This window comes from Mustela putorius, unplaced genomic scaffold, assembly GCF_011764305.1.
Source record: "Mustela putorius furo isolate JIRA1106 unplaced genomic scaffold, ASM1176430v1.1 tig00003972_pilon_pilon_pilon, whole genome shotgun sequence".
NCBI classification, from domain to species: Eukaryota; Metazoa; Chordata; class Mammalia; order Carnivora; family Mustelidae; genus Mustela; species Mustela putorius.
In genome coordinates this window covers 20138527-20160378 of record NW_025422115.1, presented here as the reverse complement: position 1 = coordinate 20160378, position 21852 = coordinate 20138527, and the positions used below count along the sequence as shown (strand labels likewise).

Here is a 21852-nt window from a genome sequence, read left to right as displayed (position 1 = left end):
TAAGTAAAGAGCCTCTCTGAAGGGGTATCACATAAAATAACCAGACAGTTGAATAAAAGAAAGGAGCCAGATATGAGAAAACAAGGAACAGTGTTCCAAACAAAGAAAATACAACACCTATTATGTATAGGTGGTAGGACAAGTTAGTAGACAAACAGTAAGACCAGGAGCTGGAACATTCTGGGCAAAGGTGAGAGTGATGGAAGATTTGGCAAATAAATAGGTATTGCAAGCCTGAGTTAGGAGTTTGTAGATTTTATTCAAATATAAAAGAAAGCCAATGGAGCTAAATGATATTTTATAAATACCACTGGATGCTGCAGAGGGAATGAATTTATGTAAGGAATGGAAAACGGGAGACCAGCTATTGAAATAATCCAAACAAAAGGTGTTGGTGACTTAAGACTACCTTGGTGGTAATAGCATAAAGGAAAAATAGTTACTATATTTGGGATATGTTTTGGAAGTAAGGCAAAGAATTTAGCTGGTGTATTATAGCATGGTGAAAGAATGGGGGAATAAGGTTAACACCTATATTTTGGGTTTTAGGAACTACGTGGAGGTACCATATTGATATGGAGAAGTCTAGAGAAAAGAGAAGATTTAGGGATAGGAAATGAAATCAAGAGATCAGTTTTGTGCAAGTGAAGTTTGAGATGGTGAGGATAACGATAGCAGCAAGAAACACTTATTGAAAGGTAATATGTGCGTGGCACTCTTCTGAGCACTTTACATGTGTTGTCTCATTTAAGCTTATTTCATCCACCTACCAATTGCTTGAGATAGATATTATTATTACTCCTATTTTATACATGAAGAAACTCAGTCATGGAGAAGCTAACTATCCTGGCCCCTATAACATAGTAAGTAGAATAGGGGTTCAAAGACAGCCACTCATTATCACTATACCGTATTTGCATATAGACAACAAGAAAGCAAATGAATATATGTGCCTAGGAGGCCTACAGAGACGGCAGAAAATATACGTATTACCTAGGGACTGTAAATAGACAGTACAAACAACTTGCCGATAGGGTATGGAGGGGATTTAACAGAAGAAAATGGGTTAAAATATCCCACAGAAAGACAAGGAGAATAAAAAGTTTACACTCAGTGGAAGAATGTTCCAGAGTGATATGTATAGAGTAGGCATTTGGCTATAATCACACCCAGATAAAAGGATTAAAAGTTGGTAAGTAAATCACTCAGAGTTGGTGCAACTTGACATAACAGCTCTTTAACTCAGAATTCTATGAGGAGCATGTCTAGTATGATGTTTTCCAGAAGGCAGTTTGGACTTCTTTAGGAGTTTCCTTTCCTAGTCTTTGTTCTCCTAAGAACAGGAGAAAAGGAGAAACAGGCCAGGAATCTTGGTCCTTGGCTTGTCCCTTAACATCCTTTGAGCAAAAGTATATATTATAAAAGTTAGTAAAACTGATAAAAATGTTCAAATCCAAATCACCACCACCACGATTACTGGCTAATACTTACCAAGGGCAAATAAGACGTCAGGCACTAAGTTAAGCACTATACATAACTTATTCAATTCTAACAATTACTTAATAAAGTAGAATAATTACAAACTATAATTTACTGATAAGTAAACAGAAAGATAAAGAAGCTTGCCAAAGGTCAAACACAGTAAGTACTACAGGAACTGAAAATTGTCTGTTCTATACTGAAGACCATTCCATCCTATTAATAACTATACTGTACAAAGTAAAATTCTAGAATTTTTTCCCATGATGGGTGTCAAATGTTGATGGAAACCTTTATTTTCCAAACGTAATGGTCTCATCTGTCTTTATAGTTCTAGATTTCTAAGTGTGTTTCATAACCTAATCATATCATTCTTCTTGAAAATTTTCTCTTGGTTTCTATTAACAATACATTTTGTGATTTACTACTTAACCATATTTAAAATTCTTGGGGTTTGGTCTTATGTACTCTCAGAAAAATTTTCACTCAATCATCTCACATCAGGTGATCTCAACCGTAGTAATGGCTTTAAACACTATCTATATGATGAGACCCAATCTGTATTTCCTGCTCAGATCTTTGTTGTTATGTCCAAGACCCATTTCTACACCTTAAAGGTATCTCAAACTTAAAAGTGAATGCATAAAACTAGTATTACTTAAATGTTTAGAAGCATTCGCGAGTGAAACCATACAGGCCTGGAATTTCCTCTATGAGGAAGTTTAAACTGCTGATTCAAATTATGTAATGGAAATAGGCGTCTCAAGTTTTCCTGTATTTCTGGTGTCAGTTTTGATGTGTGATTTTCATGGAATTCTCCATTTTATCTATGCTGTCAAATTTACTGGCAAATATGTTGCGACCCTTCTTAATATCTGTTGAGTATGTAGTTAAGTCCCCTTTTTCTTTTCTGGTATCTATTTTTAAAATCTTTTTTTCTATTATAGATTATTTTCTATTACGTTTTTCATTTTATTTTATTCTATTACCTTTTATTATTTTCTGTTACCTTTTCAAAGAACAAATATTTGGCTTTGTTAATTTCTCTACTGCATTAATTTCTAGTCTTCCCTTTATTATATCCCTCTAATTGAAGGGGGGTTAATCTGCTGTTCTTTTTTCAGTCTCTTGAAATGGAAGCTTAGATAATTACTTTCAACCATTCTTCCTAATGCATGCATTTAAAATTATAAATCATTGCTTTAAATGCACCTTACCAATTGCTACAGATTCTGCAAATTTTAGTATGCTGCATTTTTATTAATGCTCAGTTTTAAATCAGCATTGTAGGAGCACATAGATGACTCAAATGGTTAAGTGTCTGCCTTCAGCTCAGGTCATGAGATCAAGCCCCATGTACGGCTCCTGCCCAGTGGGGAGCCTGCTTCCCTGCTCTTCCCTGCTGGTGTTCACTCTTGCTATCTCTGTCTGTCTGTCTGTCTCTCTCTCTCTCTAATAAATAAATAAATATAATCTTTAAATACAAATAGATAAATAATAAAATTAGCATTGTGATTGTGATTTCTTTTTTGACTCATGGATTACATAGAAGAATTGTGTTTAAACATTCAAAGACTGTCTAGCTATCCTTATGATATGCCAAGTAGGTCAGTTTTTAATAATGCTATTCAATTTTTTAGTTTTTACTCATTTTGCATCTTATTCTGTTTGCTACTAAAGAAATAAATATTAAAATCTACAATTAGATGGATTTTTCCAGTTCTACTTTTATTCTCCCTTTAGTTTTTGTATAATGAATCAAATCAGTAAGTACATACAACTTTTGATGTTGTGTCTTCCTATCAAACTGGCTCCTTTTATTTTTATGAAATGTGCATCTTTATCTTTAGTAATACTTCTTGCAGTAAAATCTACCTTGTATGCTAATAATTTCTTATACTTAGGGTTTGGGTGATATAATTTTTTTCATCCTTTTACCTTCTATATATACTTTTTCTCTATATATATTTTTTCCATTCTTTTACTTTCAAACTATCTAAGGATGATTAATCACAGGCATAAGTGTATATACGGTATGATTCCATTTACCTAAAATGTAATAACAAGTAAAACTAAGGATAAAAAATGAGGGTAGTGGTTATCTCTGTGTCAGGGAGAATGGGCTAGGAAGGGGCATGACAGAAATCTGTACACTTAGGATTTATGTACCTCATTGTATGACTTCACGGCTCAAGTCTTCTTGTTTTTGTTTTAAACTACATTTTCAAAATCTTTTTTAAAATTGAGATATAACTAACACGTAATGTATAAGGTATATAATGTACTGATTTGATACATTTATATACTGCAATAGGACTACCACTGTAGTATTAGCTAACACCTCCATCAGGTCATATAACTATCATTCCTTTTCTGTGGTAAGAACACCTAAAAGAACTCTTAAGAACTTTGAAGACAATGCTATTATCACAATGTTATTATAATCACAATGCTGTGCATTAGATCTCCAGAATTTACTCATCTTCTAACTGCAAGTTTGTATCCTTTGCCCAACATTTCCTCAATTTTCCCATCCCACAGCCCCTGGGAAGTATCATTCCACTCTGTTATTCTTAATGTTTGTTCTAAAATCTGTTCCTTTCTGTCCCTTCCATCTCAGAAATAACACCTCAAATTCACCCATCAGCTACAGCCAGAAGTCACTTAGCTGGGATACATCAATCAGCTTCTACCAATTATACCTCCAAAATATATCTCCTAATCATCTACATCTCCTCCATCTATACTGCCATCCGTGGTTCAATTTACCTTAACATTTCAACTCAACTATTTTAAAAAGCTCCTAATTTCTCTGCCAGCTTCTACTCTCATCCTCTGCTGTTCCTTCTCCTCAAAGTAATCAAAGCAATCTCTTAAAAACACAAATCACAGCCTGTTTAAAATCGTTTCGTAGTTCCCCATTATAATGTCAATAAAAACCAAACTCCTTTAACTTGGTCTAAAAGCCATTAAGAATTAATTTGCTATTCATTCTCTAATTTGTTTCATGCCACTACTTCCCTTGCTCACCATAATCTAGTAACACTGGCCTGTTTTCAATTATTTTAACATACTAATTCTCTACCTCATAGCCTGGAATATTCATCACCCCAGCTCCTCACTAAGGTAACACTTGCTTCAGATTAACCCTCAAAACTTAAGTTCTCAGAGAGGTATTCATGGATCTCCAAATTCAAATTCCACTATTTCACTACTTTCTTTCCTAGGACTTGTTCATTTATTTATGGCAATATCCCATTTATCTTTATTACACACACACACACACACATACACGTATGTATGTATATACTAAGCCAAGAACATGTCTGCCTGGTTTATCACTACATTGTTCCGAACACCAAGCACAGGGTCTGACACATAGTCTGTATTTAACACACAGACTAAGTCAAAGAGTGATTTTAATTGTGATTTTCACCTCAATACCCAAGAGAAAATATATTGCTCTACTACTCTCCATACCATCATTGCCTTGCCTGGGAAACTACCAAATGACAATCTTAAATATCAAGTTTGAAGGGTAACAGGCTCACTAATTACAAAAAAGAAATGGCCATAATTCTGAAGATTCTTCTCCACAAGAGTTAAAAGCTTCAATATATTCATTAGGAGTGCAAGCTCACAAATACCTAATGGTGCATAAAGACATGAAGCCTCTGTTAAGTCTCATGGATGAGAAGAGAAAAAGTAAACAAATTACATAATGAAATACTTGGTTGAAGATATACTGATGCTCTCTATTCTTCAGATTTAAAACAAACAAACAACAACAACAACAACAACAAAAAAACGATTAGAAGGGACTGGACTGATACTGAGCTTACCTGTAGGAGGAAACCAACACCAATATCACATAAAACAGTAATATGTTGCAAGGTAGAATTGGAATGTTACCAATACCTTTATAAAATGTCTCCGTCTCCAACTGTTACTGATCAAGAGCCTCCATAAATTGCACAGAAGGCAGTGTGACTGTGACGATGATACAGTAGAGAAAACACTTTCACCCCTAAGGCATATCAATGAGAAATTTACTGACCTTGACCCCATACTTCACTTTCCCAGCGTAATGCCTTATGATGAAAGCAGGCTCCATCACAGCTGGAAACTCAATGTAAGAATTCTCTTCATGCTGATGCTTAAATTTATCTAGCAATGTTTGATTTGTGGCCTGTGGAAAGCTGCATTAAAAACAAAAAACAAAACACTAAAGAAAGATGCAGTTGTTAATACAGTCTTTTTTTAATACATTATAATTACACTGCCATCTAACACATTTATAGCAAATTACAATGAGTTTTCACTTATACTATCTAATCTGATTCTCTTAACAAGCTAAAAAGGGAGTATAAGGAGGACTGGTGTTTTATAGATGAGGGATCAAAAGTCACAATTTGCCCAAACTCACACTTTCCAAGAAGCAGAACTATGAAATTAACTCAGGTCTTCAGATATTTAGCTCAGGTTGCACTGTGTGGCACTTCTGTTAAACCCACAGGATAATAAAACTCAAATGATACTTTGTTTGGGGCCAAGAACTTCCAAACAGAAAATGATCTCTCAATTTGGACAGGTCTTAAGTCCATGTCATTTTCTGTTTTCCTGTTTCTTGATACATAAATTAAGTAGCAATTTTCTTACCTGTACCAGTAACTACATAATTTTATATCTATTATTATTTCAAATATGTCTCAATGGTTTATACCCATTGATGAGTATTTCATATCTAGGGATAACTCAAATGATCCTATTAAGAAATAATTACATGATAGCAAATACAGGAATATAAAAGTTTAGGGGCCACCTGGATGGCTCAGTTGGGTTAAACATCTGCCTTCCGCTCAGGTCATGATCCCAGGGGTCTGGGATCCAGACCCTGGGCTCCCTGTTCAGTGTGGAGCCTGCTTCACCCTCTCCTCCCCATTCATGCTCTCTGTCACTATCTCTGTCTCCCTCACTCAAATAAATAAATAAAATCTTTAAAAAATCCAACCCTTGGCTTCAGCTCGGGTCATGATCTCAGGGTTCTGGGATTGAGCCTCACGTCCACTCTGCGCTCAGTGCAGTCTGCTTGTCCCTCTGCCTCTTCTCCTCCTCCTCTCTCTCTCAATATCTCTAGTAATATTTTTGTAAAGAAAAGTTCCAAAAAGAAAAAAACCACTAGTGGTTGGGAATAATGGAAAGATTCAAAGAAGATATAGGAGGCAATTATGAACTAAATGTTAAAGTCTGGATAGGAGTTTCAAATAGAGGAAATATCACTGACAGAAAAAGAAGCAAGTATCTTTAAGAAAATAGTTTCACTTAATCAGAGTTGAAATAATGAGAAATAATGTGACATGAGGTTGCAAAGATGCTGAATACAAAATGTGATGTGTAGAAATGATTCCAAAATCACAACAAAAATAATTGTGTTTTATGTATTAGAATCAGGAAGGACAATGGCCTTTGGTGTCAGAGAATCATAGTTCAGATGACCAGTTTTACATGTGACCTACAGCAAGCTTTAAGAACTAGTTTCCATAAATGAGTACAATGAGGTATTGCAGTGTTAACAGAATTGAATTTAAATTAACACTAGTAAAAACATCTAACACTAGCTGGCATCCTTATAGGGAGGACATATATGTTACCTACTTTATAACATTGCCAATATTGCCATCTTCCTATTCAACTTCCTATTCAACTAGGTCTGCTTTTGCATTCAAATACTATCCCTTCCTCAAAACATCATCATCATCCAGCTCTCTCTGTCCATTCCAGAACTCTAAAGCCAATCTAGAATGGACTGTAACTCCTGCAATCTGAAACAGAGAGTACAGCAACAGCCTCCATAGTAGTCTCAGTACTCTAATCTTACCTTGTTTCAAGTCACCAAATCAACATATCAAAATTTTCCTCTAATACTGCTTTAAACATGTGCCTCCCCTACTCAGGAAAATTTATGGTTCACCAAGGCAAAGTGACCAAATCCAAGCTCGTAAGCCTAGACCCAACTCAACCTCTGCGAACTTATGCCTCACTACTTCACAGCAGGACACTTTTCTTCAGGAAGGATACTCATTTCATTGTCTCTAAGTAAACCTCTGAGTAATCAAAGAGCTTGTGATTTTTCTCTTACTTTCAAATGGAGAAAAGAAATTTTCAAAGGAAGACATATATGAGAACAGTTTTTATTCCAAACAAGGGAAGAAGGAAAGGAAAGCTCTCCATATCTCCTATATTCAACAAACACTTGTGGATACACACTACAATATCAAGCACATTGTATATGAGCTTGGAACAGGGGCATAAGAGCTTGGAACAGAGGCAAATCAGACATTATTGTGCACTTCAAAGCTCTTCCATCTAGTGTTCCCCAAAGGGTGTCTGCCAGGATAGTCTTAGATTAGTGTTTCCATGCTTCTTTAGCTTTCAAAAATACCAATACCTAGGGGCGCCTGGGTGGCTCAGTGGCTTAAGCCTCTGCCTTCAGCTCAGGTCATGATCCCAGGGTCCCGGAATCGAGCCCCACATCGGGCTCTCTGCTCAGTGGGGAGCCTGCTTCCTCCTCTCTCTCTGCCTGCCTCTCTGCCTACTTGTGATTTCTGTCTGTCAAATTAAAAAAAAAAAAAAAACTTATCAAAAAAAAAATACCAGTACCTAGACCCCATTCCTGTGATTCTACTGACGTGATGTTAGGGTGATGGTGATCACTACTATCTCCACATTACTCAGGAATTTCTTAGGACCAGACCAGACTAACAAAATGCTGTCCTAAATGAATGCTCTGGTCTTAACTTCATTTTGTTAAAAGAAGACCGGGGTAGAAGTCCGAGATTCTGCATTTCTAAGAAGCTTCAAGGTGCTGGCAGTAACCATGTTAAGAGATCATACTTTGAATACTGAAGGAAAGACTGGTAACACTCCTAACATCCTGCTCATACCTAACCTTGCTTATTCTACTCCTTCCTAAATTTTATGCTGCATCCTTTACAATCAAGCTTAAATGACTTGCCCAAGGTCAAACTTGCCCAAAGCCAAGAGATAACAGAGACAAGATTAAACAAGACTTCTGATCTCAAACCCATGCACCTAAAGGACTGAATGACATAGGAATGCTGCTAAGGATATTTTTCATATTTTACATATTCCCTCTAGAAAAAAAGCAGTTGTTAGAGGAAAACTAGTCTAAGTGGTTCCCAAAATAGCTTTTCCTAAATGTGACTAATTTATTTTCAGTCCACCTCTGGCAGAAAGAAAACATTTCATGCCTTTGTATCTTCTGGGATGTTAAAGTATAGAGCAAAGTGGTCCATTTACCAGAGGAGGTAAAAACAACAGGACTGACACATAAAGTGAAGAAAATAATAACAGAATTCATAAAAAGTCTTCATACAGAATATAGAAGAATATATAGAATATATAAGACTGAATATAGAAGCATAATTGAAGAGACAATTAAGAAGTTACTCAGTCCAGGGATGCCTGGGCGGCTCAGTTGGTTGGACGACTGCCTTCGGCTCAGGTCATGATCCCGGAGTCCTGAGATCAAGTCCCGCATCGGACTCCCAGCTCTATGGGGAGTCTGCTTCTCTCTCTGACCTTCTCCTCGTTCATGCTCTTTCTCACTGTCTCTCTCTCAAGTAAATAAATAAAATCTTTAAAAAAAAAAAATCTCCCATAAAAAAAGAAGTTACTCAGTCCAGGAGTACCTGGGTGTCTCAGACGGAAGTGTCTGCCTTGCACTCAGATTGTGATCCCAGAGTCCTGGGATCAAGCCCCACATAGGGCTCCCTGTTCACCAGGGAGTCTTCATCTCCCTTTCCCTCTGTCCCTCCCCACCACTCATGCTTGCGCACTCTCTCAAATAAATAAAATCTTTTAAGATGGTTATTCAGTTTAGTCTCCTACCAACAATACCCTGACAAATGATGCACAAGAATTACTATAATAGGAATTTTATTTAAATTCTAACTCTGCCATTTATTAGCTTTATAATATTGATACATTGCTTAACCTCCCCACACCTGGGCTTCCTTATCTATATTTTTTTATTTTCTACTTTTTCATAAACCATATAATGTATTTTTATCCCCAGGGGTACAGGTCTGTGAATCACCAGGTTTACACACCTCATAGCACTCACCATAGCACATACCCTCCCCAATGTCCATAACCCTACCACCCTCTTCTGAACCCCGCCCCCCAGCAACCCTCAGTTTGTTTTGTGAGATTAAGAGTCTCTTATGGTCCCATCTTGTTTCATTTATTCTTTTCCTACCCCCTAAGCACCCCACATTGCCTCTCCAATTCCTCATATTAGGGAGATCATATGATAATTGACTTATTTTCGATTGACTTATTTCACTCAGCGTAACACCCTCTAGTTCCATCCATGTCCTCGCAAATGGCAAGATTTCATTTCTTTTGATGGCTGCATACTATTCTATTGTATATATATATATATATGTACATATATATATATATATATATACACCACATCTTCTTTATCCATTCATCTGTTGATAGACATCTAGGTTCTTTCCATAGTTTGGCTATTGTGGACATTGCTGCTATAAACATTTGGGTGCATGTGCCCCTTTGGATCACTACGTTTCTATCTTTAGGGTAAATACCCAGTAGTGCAATTGCTGGGTCATAGGGTAGCTCTATTTTTCAACTTTTTGAAGAACCTCCATGCTGTTTTCCAGAGTGGTTGCACCAGCTTGCATTCCCACCAACAGTGTAGGAGGGTTTATAATAGGAAATTTTATTACCTTATAAAATAACTGCTAATCAGCTGTAATGATTAGAAAGTTCTTTCTTACACTGAGCCAAAATCTGTCTCTCTGTAATTTCTGACCACATAGCTTCCCCACAAGAACTTCTGGGTAATGACAAAGTTGATATTCTCTTATTTGGCAGTATTTATATGTGAGGTAGCAAATGACCAAGGAAATATAGTCTTTGTATAGTAAGATGTGAACTCAAAATATTTTACATAAGGAATGACAGGCCAGACAAGAACTCTTTCCTCTATTCAAGTTTTAATTATATATTTAACAATCTCAATTGTTGCTCACAACCACCTTAAGATATATAGCAAACAGCATTGTTGTTTCTCATAATCATTTCCTTTTTACATGCAAAAAACTAAGAACGAAGAATATTCAGAGATTTGCTAAAGGTAGCTAATAGAGATGTAATGAAACCCTGAACTTCTGAATCTATAGCCTATTACAGAGAAACATTATAGGACAAAGCACAAGCTAATTAGAAATGCCTGGACTATCTGAATCTCAAATCCATCACTTATTACCTATATGATCTTTACCTAGACTTGCTTAAACTTTGTTCTTTTTGTTATTATAAAATACATGATACATGCTGGAGAAGCCTACCTTCTCCAACTTCTCCAACATGACCCTAAACCATCAAAGTAACAGAACTACTGAATATTTTGACACCAACCATAATAGTTCTCAACACTGAGTATCAAAATCATCTACAATGCTTTCCAAAATAAAATACACCAGATTTAAGCTATGTAACTAGTTAAGAACCACTAACCTTACTATTTTTTTTTTAAGATTTTATTTATTTATTTGACAGAGAGAGATCACAAGCAGGCAGAGAGGCAGGCAGAGAGAGAGGAAGGGAGGCAGGCCCCCTGCTGAGCAGAGAGCCCCATGCGGGACTAGATCCCAGGACCCTGAGATCATGACCTGAGCCGAAGGCAGTGGCTTAACCCACTGAGCCACCCAGGCGCCCCTAACCTTACTATTTTATAAAGGATAATACATGTTTTGGGGCATACAGAGTAATACAAAAAAACTTTTACACAACTTAGTACATAAAATATTTTTGTGTTAATTGCACTTTAATTCATTTAGATTAATGGAAATAGACTGGTGATAGAGTCAGTAGATGTAACTGTTAGCATTCTCCTTTTCAGTATATTTTGCATTCTACCATATTATTTTATATTTTAGGTAGCAATTTCTATACGCCTATGGCATATTAATAGGGTGACACACAACTTACCATACTAACCAGAATATCTGGGAATAAAAGTAGGTACCTTTAATAACTAAACTGGACAACAGACACAAACTTTATAGACTTTCCCACCCAAAACTGATGATGTATGGTCATCCCACCTATGATAGTGAATACCCAATATTTTCTATCTTACTTCAATGCATATAATATTTATAGTTAGAAATCAAGCAATCTAATTCAGTTACTTAATATTTTACTAAAGAGTGACAGAAAACTCACTCTCCATCACTTCAGTTTCTCCAGTTCTAGACTTGCCATCTTATAGGATAATTCAACTATAAATAGTACTTTACAGAGCACTAAAAACACTCTAGAGGATGCTATATGATGTCTCATTTCTAAAGCTTATGTACATGTTTGGTATACTACACAGTGCTAACAAAGGATGTCAAATACTTGGCATATGCTGCTACTTTCCACCTGCACAACTATGGCAGACATCACTAATCTAACATGATACTCTTTTCTGCTAAACATGAAAACTACAAACACATCTCATATAAAACGCAATTCAAAAAGAGAGAAACATGCAACAATTAAAAAATATGCCAACAAATTTAACATCAAAGTAACTCTGTAGAAGAATCTGGAAAAACTCAAGTACAAATTCAGTATTAAGGTTCACCCAATTTTCCTAGAAACATATACACACAATAAAATACACACAAGGGAAACTTAGACTCCTTATTCAAGCATGTAAGAAGAAAACTAAAAGGACATGAAAAGCCCAAATGAAAAGAACCACACTTTTGACTGAAAGGTACTTGCTGAAAGAATCATACTCACTTGCTTTCTTCATCCAAAAGATGGAGCAGACCTGTTGGCTTCTTGCTAATAAGATTTATACAACAGGTATTATCAATATAATCTATATTGTGCCAGCTGATACCTTCAGTTCTATACTCCTCCTAGGAAATAAATTCACAATTTATACATCGTGCAGAAAATAATAGGTATACGATAATAAAGACTGAAAAGCTTTTGCCAGGCTTAAAAGAACTAAACTTTTCCCCTTTAGGTCATTAATCTACACAATGGAAGAATGTATAATTTCGGTTATATAAAACCTTCATACAGTATATGTCTATTTTCATCAAAAAGTACATACAATCAAATTTTTTTTGTTACTGTGCTATTTGTATGCCACCCAGGTGAAAACTGAGGGCTGGATTTGTTTTAGCCACACTATCTGAGGAACTGCAGTAAAGAAAAAGATAAAATGAAGAAGCCTAACTTCTCCAACATGACCCTAAACCATCTAAAAGGACTGAGTATTTGTTGGATTATCAATAATGAATTTAATGAAACAGTATCTGGGAAAAGTAAAACCCATCATCTCTAGTGATCACTGAAATTGGAATATGGAATTCATACATACTGCGTTTGGTAAAATAAAACCCTTAGGGGGGTAAAAAAAAAAAAAAAGAACCCTTAGAATATGTTTTTTAAAAAAGTTTCAAATCCAAGATTTTAAAAAGTGAAAGCTAAGGCATTGAACAACTATTCAACTATTAAGCCCCTATTACAGTTGTTTATTTTTCTGTGTACTGAGAAATAATCTTATTAAACTGTTTTTCAAAACAAGGTCCCTGACAATCTAAAGAAGATAAATTTCTACATTGCCAGAATATTTATATGCACCAAGTAAATACCCCAATTGGCTGATGACTTTAGTATGCACTGATAATTTTCATGCACTTCTCTACAAATATGATGGTTTTAGTAATTCTTTAATTTTTATCATTCTTTGGGTATTATTATTAGTAGTATCATTCTGTAAATAAGACTGGTGTAATATAAACTGTAGTTACTCTAACTGGGAAAAGTAAATGTACTCACTTCAGGAGCACATATATTAAAACTGGCACCTGTGCAAGGATGACACGCAAATTTAGCAAAGGTAAATGATTCTTTCCTTTTAATTAGTAATTTCACAAGAAAATAATTGCTATGTAAAGGTCACCCCGTGCAGTAGTAAGAAAGTGTTTTTGTCCTATTTCTTTTTTTTAATTTAAAAAAAAATTTTTTTACTAACATATAATGTATTATTTGCCCCAGGGGTACAGGTCTGTGAATCATCATGTTCTGTTTATTCTACCTGTAGCATGGTTAACAAGCTTATGGATTCTTATAGACGTTACTACAGCAGTCCAAAATCCTTCCCTCATTTCCTCTTTTCAATTACAATTCACACACCCTAGCCAAAGTTAACTATTATCCTAACGTCTAATAACACTAGTGAGATTCATCTGTTTATAAATCTAATATAAACAGAACCATACAAGATATATTCTTTTCTGCCTTTTTTTTTTCTTTACTCAACATTAGTTTCAGAGACATATGCAGGTTATAGAATGCATCTAAAGTTCATCTATTTTTTTAATCCTTTACTTAAATTCAATTTAGCTCATATGTAGTATTACTCTAGAGGTAGAATTCAGTGATGCATCAGTTGCATAGAACACCCAGTGCTCATTACAACAAGTGCCCTCCCTAATGCCCGTGACCCAGTTGCCCCATTCCCGCAATCCCCTCCCCTCCAGCAAAGTTCAGTTTGTTTCCTAGAATTAAGCATCTCCTATGGTTTGCCTCCCTCTCATTTTCAACTTCCTCCATTTTTCCTTCCTTACCCCTATGTTCTTCAGTTTTGTTTCTTAAGTTCTACATATGAGTGAAATCACATGGTATTTGTCTTTCTCTGACTGACTTACTTTGCTTAACATCCCTTTTAATTGTTGTAGGACAGGGGTTGTAGAACATCATATTCACTCATTTATGCTTTATCTACGACTGCTTTCTCAATGTAATAGCAGCATTGAAACTATATGGCCCAAAAGTCTTAAAAGACTTCTTTGTCTGGGCCTTTACAGAAAAAGTATGCCAAATCTATGAAAGAGCATTAGTTCTCAAACTTCAACAGACTCACAGAATCTGTTCAACAGATTCAACAGAATCACGTAAAGAACTTACTAAAACACAGACCACTGGGCCCCAGGCCCAGAATTTCTGATTAAGTAGGTACAGAGTGGGGCCCAACATTTGCATTTCTAACAAGTGCCTAGGTGATGCTACCAATAGGGACAGGAGAACAGTATTTTGAAAACCCATGCTCTGTATTTAAATGCAAATTACTCAACCACTGCACTATTACATGATGGTTATTCCTAATTTTTAACCATTAAAAATGCCATTATTTACATTTGTGCACACAACTTTTAGTCTGCTTTTGTGTGCATTTTGAAAGTGAAAACACAGGCTTATAAACTACACATGTATAACCTCAGCAGATACTGCCAAGCAGCTTGCTAAAATACATGTACCAATTTATGCAACCACCACCCATGTATGGGACTTTCCCATGAACAGTATCTCTAATATTTGTATTATCAGTTTTTTTCATTTCGTCACTCTCATGAATGCGCAGGAATATCCTACTGTGGTTTTAATTTTAATTCTCTGATGACTCCTAAGTGAAAAAATTTTTCCTGTGTTTACCATCCATCTGGATGTCCTCACATGTCTATGTTCATAAAAACTCTGAGGAAAAACCCCTGCTTTCATTACAGGAGGAAAGCATTCAGTCTATTTCCATTAAGCATGATATTATTTATAGATTTTCATAAATGCCCTTTTAGCTGGAAGTTCCCTTCTATACCTAGTTTGCTGATGATTTTAACATGGTTACGTAATTTTATCAAATGCTTCTACTGAAGCATAGCATTCCATACTATGGAATCACCATAAGTTTTTTTCCTCACTTTGTTAATAGATTAATTAAATCAATTGATAATTAAATGTTAACTAAACACACCAGAAAAAAAACTCCACTTGATATATTATCCCTTTACATATCTTGCTAGATTTATTTTGCTAATATTTATTTAAAAATTTTTAAATCTATGCTTATGAGTAAATTGACTTTAATTTTCACTTCTAATAATATTCTTTTTTTTTTTAAAGATTTTATTTATTTATTTGACAGAGAGAGATCACAAGTAGGCAGAGAGGCAGGGAGAGAGAGAGGGGGAAGCAGGCTCCCTGCTGAGCAGAGAGCCCGATGCGGGACTCGATCCCAGGACCCTGAGATCATGACCTGAGCCAAAGGCAGAGGCTTAACCCACTGAGCCACCCAGGAACCCCTAATAATATTCTTAACAGATCTGGATATCAGTGTTATCTTAGCCCCCAAAAATGCATTGTGAATTGTCCCCTTTTGTTCTATTCCACATTAAGAATATATGTCAAACTGATACTAATTCTTTCAATGTTGGCAGATTCACCAATGGAGCCATCTTGGCTTACAACATACTTTATGAAAAGACTTTGAATTACACATTCAATATTTTTAATAGTTATAGGAATCAGATTTTAGAATGTCAGGGTTTGGTTTTTTTTTTTTTTTCCATATCATTTCATAAGTGTACTTATGGACATAAAGCTGTTTAGTGAATATTATTGTCTTTTTTTTTTTTTTAAACCTTTGTTTCATCTCTACCTTTAGTTAGAATTAACCCCACTTTTTTTAAAGGATTTTGTTTATTTATTTGTGCGGGGTGGGGGGGGGACAGCAGGGGGAGCAGCAGGCAGAAGCAGAAGTAGACTCCCCACTGAACAGGGAGCCTGATGTGGGACTCGATCCCAGGACTCTGGGATCATGCCCTGAGCCAAAGGCAGATGCTGAACTACTGTGCCACTCAGGTGTCCCTACTATTATCTTTTTAATAGGATCCACAATGATGTCCTCTGTATAACTATAATTGATTACTTACATCGCTTTCTTTGTTGCTCACTGGGTGAATTTCTTGAGAGGTTTTATTAGTCATTTCAAAGCATTACTCTAGCTTTGTTAATCTTCTTCCATGGCATATTTGTTTTTACTCTTACTTAATTTCCTCTCTTATCTTCATTATTTCCTTCTTTATACTTTCCTTTGGCTTAGTTAGCAGATCTTTTTCCAATTTGCTCGGCTGGATATTTATATATATCACTGCTGCTCTTCAATTTTAAAATCTTCTAACGGCTATAAAATATTGCTCTTAATACACCTATGGTTACATCCCACAAGTTTTAAGATGCAACATGTTCATTCAGTTCAGTGTATTTTTTTCAACCTCTGGACTATATAGAAGTGTATTAATTAATTTTTACCCATAAAGGTGCTTTCCAGTTATCTTTTGATCATTGGTTTCAGGCATAATTTCTTTATGGTATTTAAGTATGTGTCGTTTCAATCCTTGAAATTTAACCCTTGTGTTATGGTCCAGTATACACACAAATCTCATACATTTTGTAAATTTGCATTTATCTATGTATGTCAAATAAGTATTTGCTTTCTTTTAGGGACGTCTGGGTGGTTCAGTCAGTTAAGGGTTCTGTCATTGGCTCAGATCATGATCCCAGGGTCCTGCATCAGGCTCCTTGATCAGCAGGGAGCCTGTTTCTCTTGTGCCTGCTGCTCCCCGTTTGTGTGCTTTCTCTCTCTGATAAATAAATAAAATCTTTTAAAAAATAAAATAGGGGCACCTGAGTGACTCAGTGGGTTGAGCTTCTGCCTTCATGTCAGGTCATGGTCTCAGGGTTCTGGGATCAAGCCCTGCATTGGGCTCTCTGCTCAGCGGAGAGCCTGCTTCCCCCTCTCTCTCTGCCTGACTCTCTGCCTACTTGTGATCTCTCTCTCTCTGCCACATAAACAAACAAACAAACAAACAAATAAATAAATAATCTTATAAATAAATAAATAAAAATCTCTTATATCCACCCACCAAAAAAAATTTCTTCTATATCCTTATTTGATACAAGTTTGGGCCTAAGGAAACTGGCATTCTAACCTAAAGGCAGGCAGAACTGGGCACCCACAAAAGCATGTTCTGTATCATCTGGGTGCTTTAAATAATCTATACCAGGACCAACTTTTTCTTTTGTCTGCTTATTCTGTTAGCTATTCAGCAAGATTTGTTAAAATATTCCACTATAATTATATGTTTCTTTTTTAGTTTTATTTTTGTTTTATATACTTTGAGTCTGTCATCAGGAACCTATAAATTTAGAATTGCATACTTCCTGATGAATTGACACTTTCATATTACCAAATATTCTTTTAGATCTCTGGCAATGCTTTAAATGTGATATTAATTTAGCTATGCCAGCTCTTTCTTGGTTCAGGTTTACTAAAGCTTCTTCCATCCTTTTATTTGTAACTTTTTTATATGCTTATATTTAAAGTATCTTTCTTTTGATGGACATTGCTGCTATAAACATTCAGGTGCACATGCACCTTTAGATCACTACATTTGTATCTTAAGGGTAAATACCCAATAGTGAGATTGCCTAGGGTAGCTCTTTTTTCGACTTTTTGAGGAACCTTCATGCTGTTTTTCAAAGTGGCTGCACCAGCTTGCATTCCCACCAATAGTGTAGGAGGGTATGGCATATATATACAATGGAATACTATGCAGCCATCAAAAGAAATGAAATCTTGCCATTTGCAATGACGTGGATGGAACTAAAGGGAATTTTGCTGAGCAAAATAAGTCAATCAGAGAAAGACAATTATCATATGATCTCTCTGATATAAAGAATTTGAGAGGCAGGGCAGGGGTTTGTGGGGGGTAGGGAAGAAAAAAATGAAACAAGATGGGATCAGGAGGGAGACAAACCATAAGAGACTCTTAATCTCAGGAAACAAACTGAGGGTTGTTGCTGGGGGTAGAGGGGAAAAAGTGTCTTTCTTATAAGTAGTAATTTACTTTTGTTTTATATCCAGCCTGACAATATTTCACTTCTACTTGGAGTAATGAATCCATGTATATTTAACACAATCACTGATATTTTGTGGGATTAACACAACAATCTTACTATTTACTATTAGTCCTGCTTCCCTGATACAGTTTTATGCTTCTTTCTTGGTTTCTTTTGAACTGTTGGAGTTTTTACTTTACTTGTTCCCCATACTAACTTGACAATTTTTATATTCATTTACTATTTGGTGGTTATCCTAAAATCACAACATGTATCTTTACTTATCAATGTCTAACAAAAAAAATCTTCTAGAACTTAACCTTTAATACAAAGATCTTACAGTATCTTAAATTCCATGTACTATCTTCCTGACTTAAATGCTACTGAACATTCATTTTACTTCTACATAAACATTAAATCACAAAAGATATTTTTATCTTTGCCTAATTTAGTTAATTCTAAATTTAGATTTAGATTTTAGATTTAGTATTCATTTAGATTCACCACCACCAATGCTCCCTTTTTGTTTTTTCTTTACAATGTTCACTGCTCTTTATTCCTTCGTACATCTCTGAGCTGCTGTAGGGATAATTTAGCTACTGCCCAAATAACATACTTCAGTTTTAAGGAAAATATTCAATTGTCTTCTGTCATTCACTGCTTGCCCTAAAAGCCTGAGTTTTACTCTTACAGTTGCTTCCTTAAGGGTACTGCTTCCTACTGCCCATCTCCAACCCCCAGATGCTTCTGAGATTTCTTCACTGTCTTTGGTTTACTATATGACTATCTTTGTATTTCAGATGCTTTGAATTCACACAGCCTCTCAAATGTAGGATCTTTTTCTTTTGTGTGTTAAGTTTTGGAAAAATTCTCAACCATTATCTTTTCAAATATAGTATCTACCCTATTCACTCTTTTCTCACATACATCTTTCCAGAATTTCTCTTAGACTTTTTTTTTTTTTAAGATTTTATTTATTTATTTGACAGAGAGAGATCACAAGTAGGCAGAGAGGCAGGCAGAGAGAGAGAGAGGAGGAAGCAGGCTCCCTGCTGAGCAGAGAGCCCGATGCGGGACTCGATCCCAGGACCCTGAGATCATGACCTGAGCCGAAGGCAGCGGCTTAACCCACTGAGCCACCCAGGCGCCCTCTCTTAGACTTTTGTTAGACATTTTCACTATGCTCCGTATGTCTCTTATACTATTTGTATTTTCCTTTTTTCATCAGGCTGGTATTTTCTTGTGGCCTATCTTCCAAATCACTAATCCTCTCTTAAGCTCTATCTAAATGTTTAAAACTTTCATTGCATTCTTCATTTAGTTCTAGATTTTCTTTCTTTTTTTTTTTTTTTAAAGATTTTATTTATTTATTTGTCAGGGATAGAGGGAGAGAGAGCGAGCACAGGCAGACAGAGAGGCAGGCAGAGGCAGAGGGAGAAGCAGGCTCCCTGCCAAGCAAGGAGCCTGATGTGGGACTCGATCCCAAGACACTGGGATCATGACCTGAGCCAAAGGCAGCTGCTTAATCAACTGAGCCACCCAGGCGTCCCTAGTTCTAGATTTTCTTAAGCTTGGAATTTCTTTGTAATTCTTTAATAAAAATATTACCGTCAAAAAAATCTTCAAACCACTAATATTTTAAAGTTCATTTCTGTTAAGAGCATTTCCTGGATCTCCTATGGTACAGTCCTATTGTCTCACTTCTCTTGGTTTTTATTCATGTTGTTTTCTCTCCATGTTTGTCTTTTAAAAAAAAAATTCTCAGTTAAAAAACTAAATGCTGGGGATGCTTGGGTGGCTCAGTCAGTTAAGCATCTGCCTTTGGCTCAGGTCATGATTTCAGGGTCCTGGGATAAAGCCCTGCATCAGGCTCCTTGCTCAGCAGGGAGCCTGCTTCTCCCTCTGCCTGCTGCTCCCTACTTGTGCTCTGGCAAATAAATAAAATCTTTAAAAAGAAAAAAAAAGAAAGAAAGAAACTGAATGCCTGATCCTGTATATGAAAAAATCATACAGATAATTTTAGCACTAGGATGATCTCTTCCTCCACTGGACAGTGAACTTGTTCTTGGCAGGTAGCTAAGAACATCAGGAATTCTATACTCTTTTAACCCAATTGCAAATGAGGAGATTTTAAACTGGGCTTCAGTTCCTAAGATGCCTGATCTATTTCTGGTTTATCTTTATTTCTAAGATGTAACCCTTTAAGATCTCAAGCAGAAAGTCTATAGGAATTATCAGCGGGTTCTTCCTTGCTCTTGAATCTGGAGAAAACCCTCTTCATTCTCTCAGAATCACACGCCTGGCTCTTTCAGAATCAGTACCTCTCTATCAGAACAGAGAAATGTCTTTAGCAACAAAGCAGTCCAAAAATGCTGGGCTCCTCTCCCTGGGTTTCCTTCCTACAGATATAAGGCCTGAAGAATTTCACTTATTTAGATGTACCCCAATACCTTCAAATATATCTTGTTCATTCTTTTTAGGTGTTCTACAAAGCAATTTGGTCAAAATTTTCTAGTCTGACATCCCCCAAAGTGACAGAAATAAACAAACAAACAAAAAACCTCACTAGATAATAAACATCTCAGATAAGATTCCTGCACTCTAAATTTTCTGTCTTCAAGGCCTAGCACAGTGTGTGACACATGACTGTTACTCAATTTAGTGATAAGTCAATGACTTGAAGGATAATTTTGAGCAAGTAAAGGAAAAGAGAGCAGTATTATAAATAACAACAGTTATTTAAACCAAATCACAGAAACTTCTTCTGGTCTGTCTCTCATTCCACATTCTCTTTACATATATCTGTGATTCAAGACTCAGAATCACACACTCACACTACTTCAACTGGCTTATGTATTATGTCCTTCTCTCCAGGTATTTTACCCTCTCTTCAGTCCATCTTCCACAGTTCAAACACCCTGCTAAATATATTTCAAATTACTCTTCATTTTCTAAAAGAAATATTCCAATCTCCTCTACATGACATATAAAGCCCAAAACTATATGCCCCAAGGATATTTCAAAAACTTATTTCCCTCCTTGTCTCCATTGTTATATCATGTATTTTAGCTATGCTATTTTCAGTTCCTCAAAAGTACCATACTGTTTTATGCCTCACAATTTTAAGGATATTGTTACCTTTGTTTAAAATATTTTCTTCCCATTGACAATCTGTTAAATTCAACCTTCTATTCAAAACTATATTCCAGAATCAATTCCCACACCCGGGAAATCTCAGTAGACTTGTAGGAAATTCTAATCAACTTCATCCTTTATATCACTACTTTAACCTTCTATGGCACTTATCATCCTGCAGGGCAACTGATGGGACATTTCTGGACAAAATTTACCTTAGTATTCAAAATTTTCAATTTGAGAAAAAAGGTGGAGAATCATGGGAGAAAGGAAAAAATAAAATACCAGAGAGGGAGACAAACCATAAGAGACTCTTAATCTCAGGAAATAAACTGAGGGTTGCGAGAGTGGAGGGGTGGGGGAGGAATGGGGTAGCTGGGTAATGGACATTGGGGAGGGTATGTGCTATGGTGAGTGCTGTGAATTGCATAAGACTGA

At 35.9% G+C, this 21852-nt stretch overlaps 1 protein-coding gene across 9 annotated transcripts in view; it reads right to left on the bottom strand.

Annotated features, from left to right (window-relative positions):
- Positions 1–21852, bottom strand: part of MYO9A (myosin IXA) — a 283468-nt gene that overhangs the window by 160278 nt on the left and 101338 nt on the right. For all 9 annotated transcript variants that reach the window (XM_045070457.1, XM_045070456.1, XM_045070459.1 and 6 more), the window contains 2 exons: positions 12328–12449; positions 5537–5678 (listed from right to left, as the gene is read on the bottom strand). In XM_045070457.1, coding sequence (XP_044926392.1) covers positions 5537–5678; positions 12328–12449 — 264 coding nt within the window. The remainder of the gene's footprint in view (positions 1–5536; positions 5679–12327; positions 12450–21852) is intronic.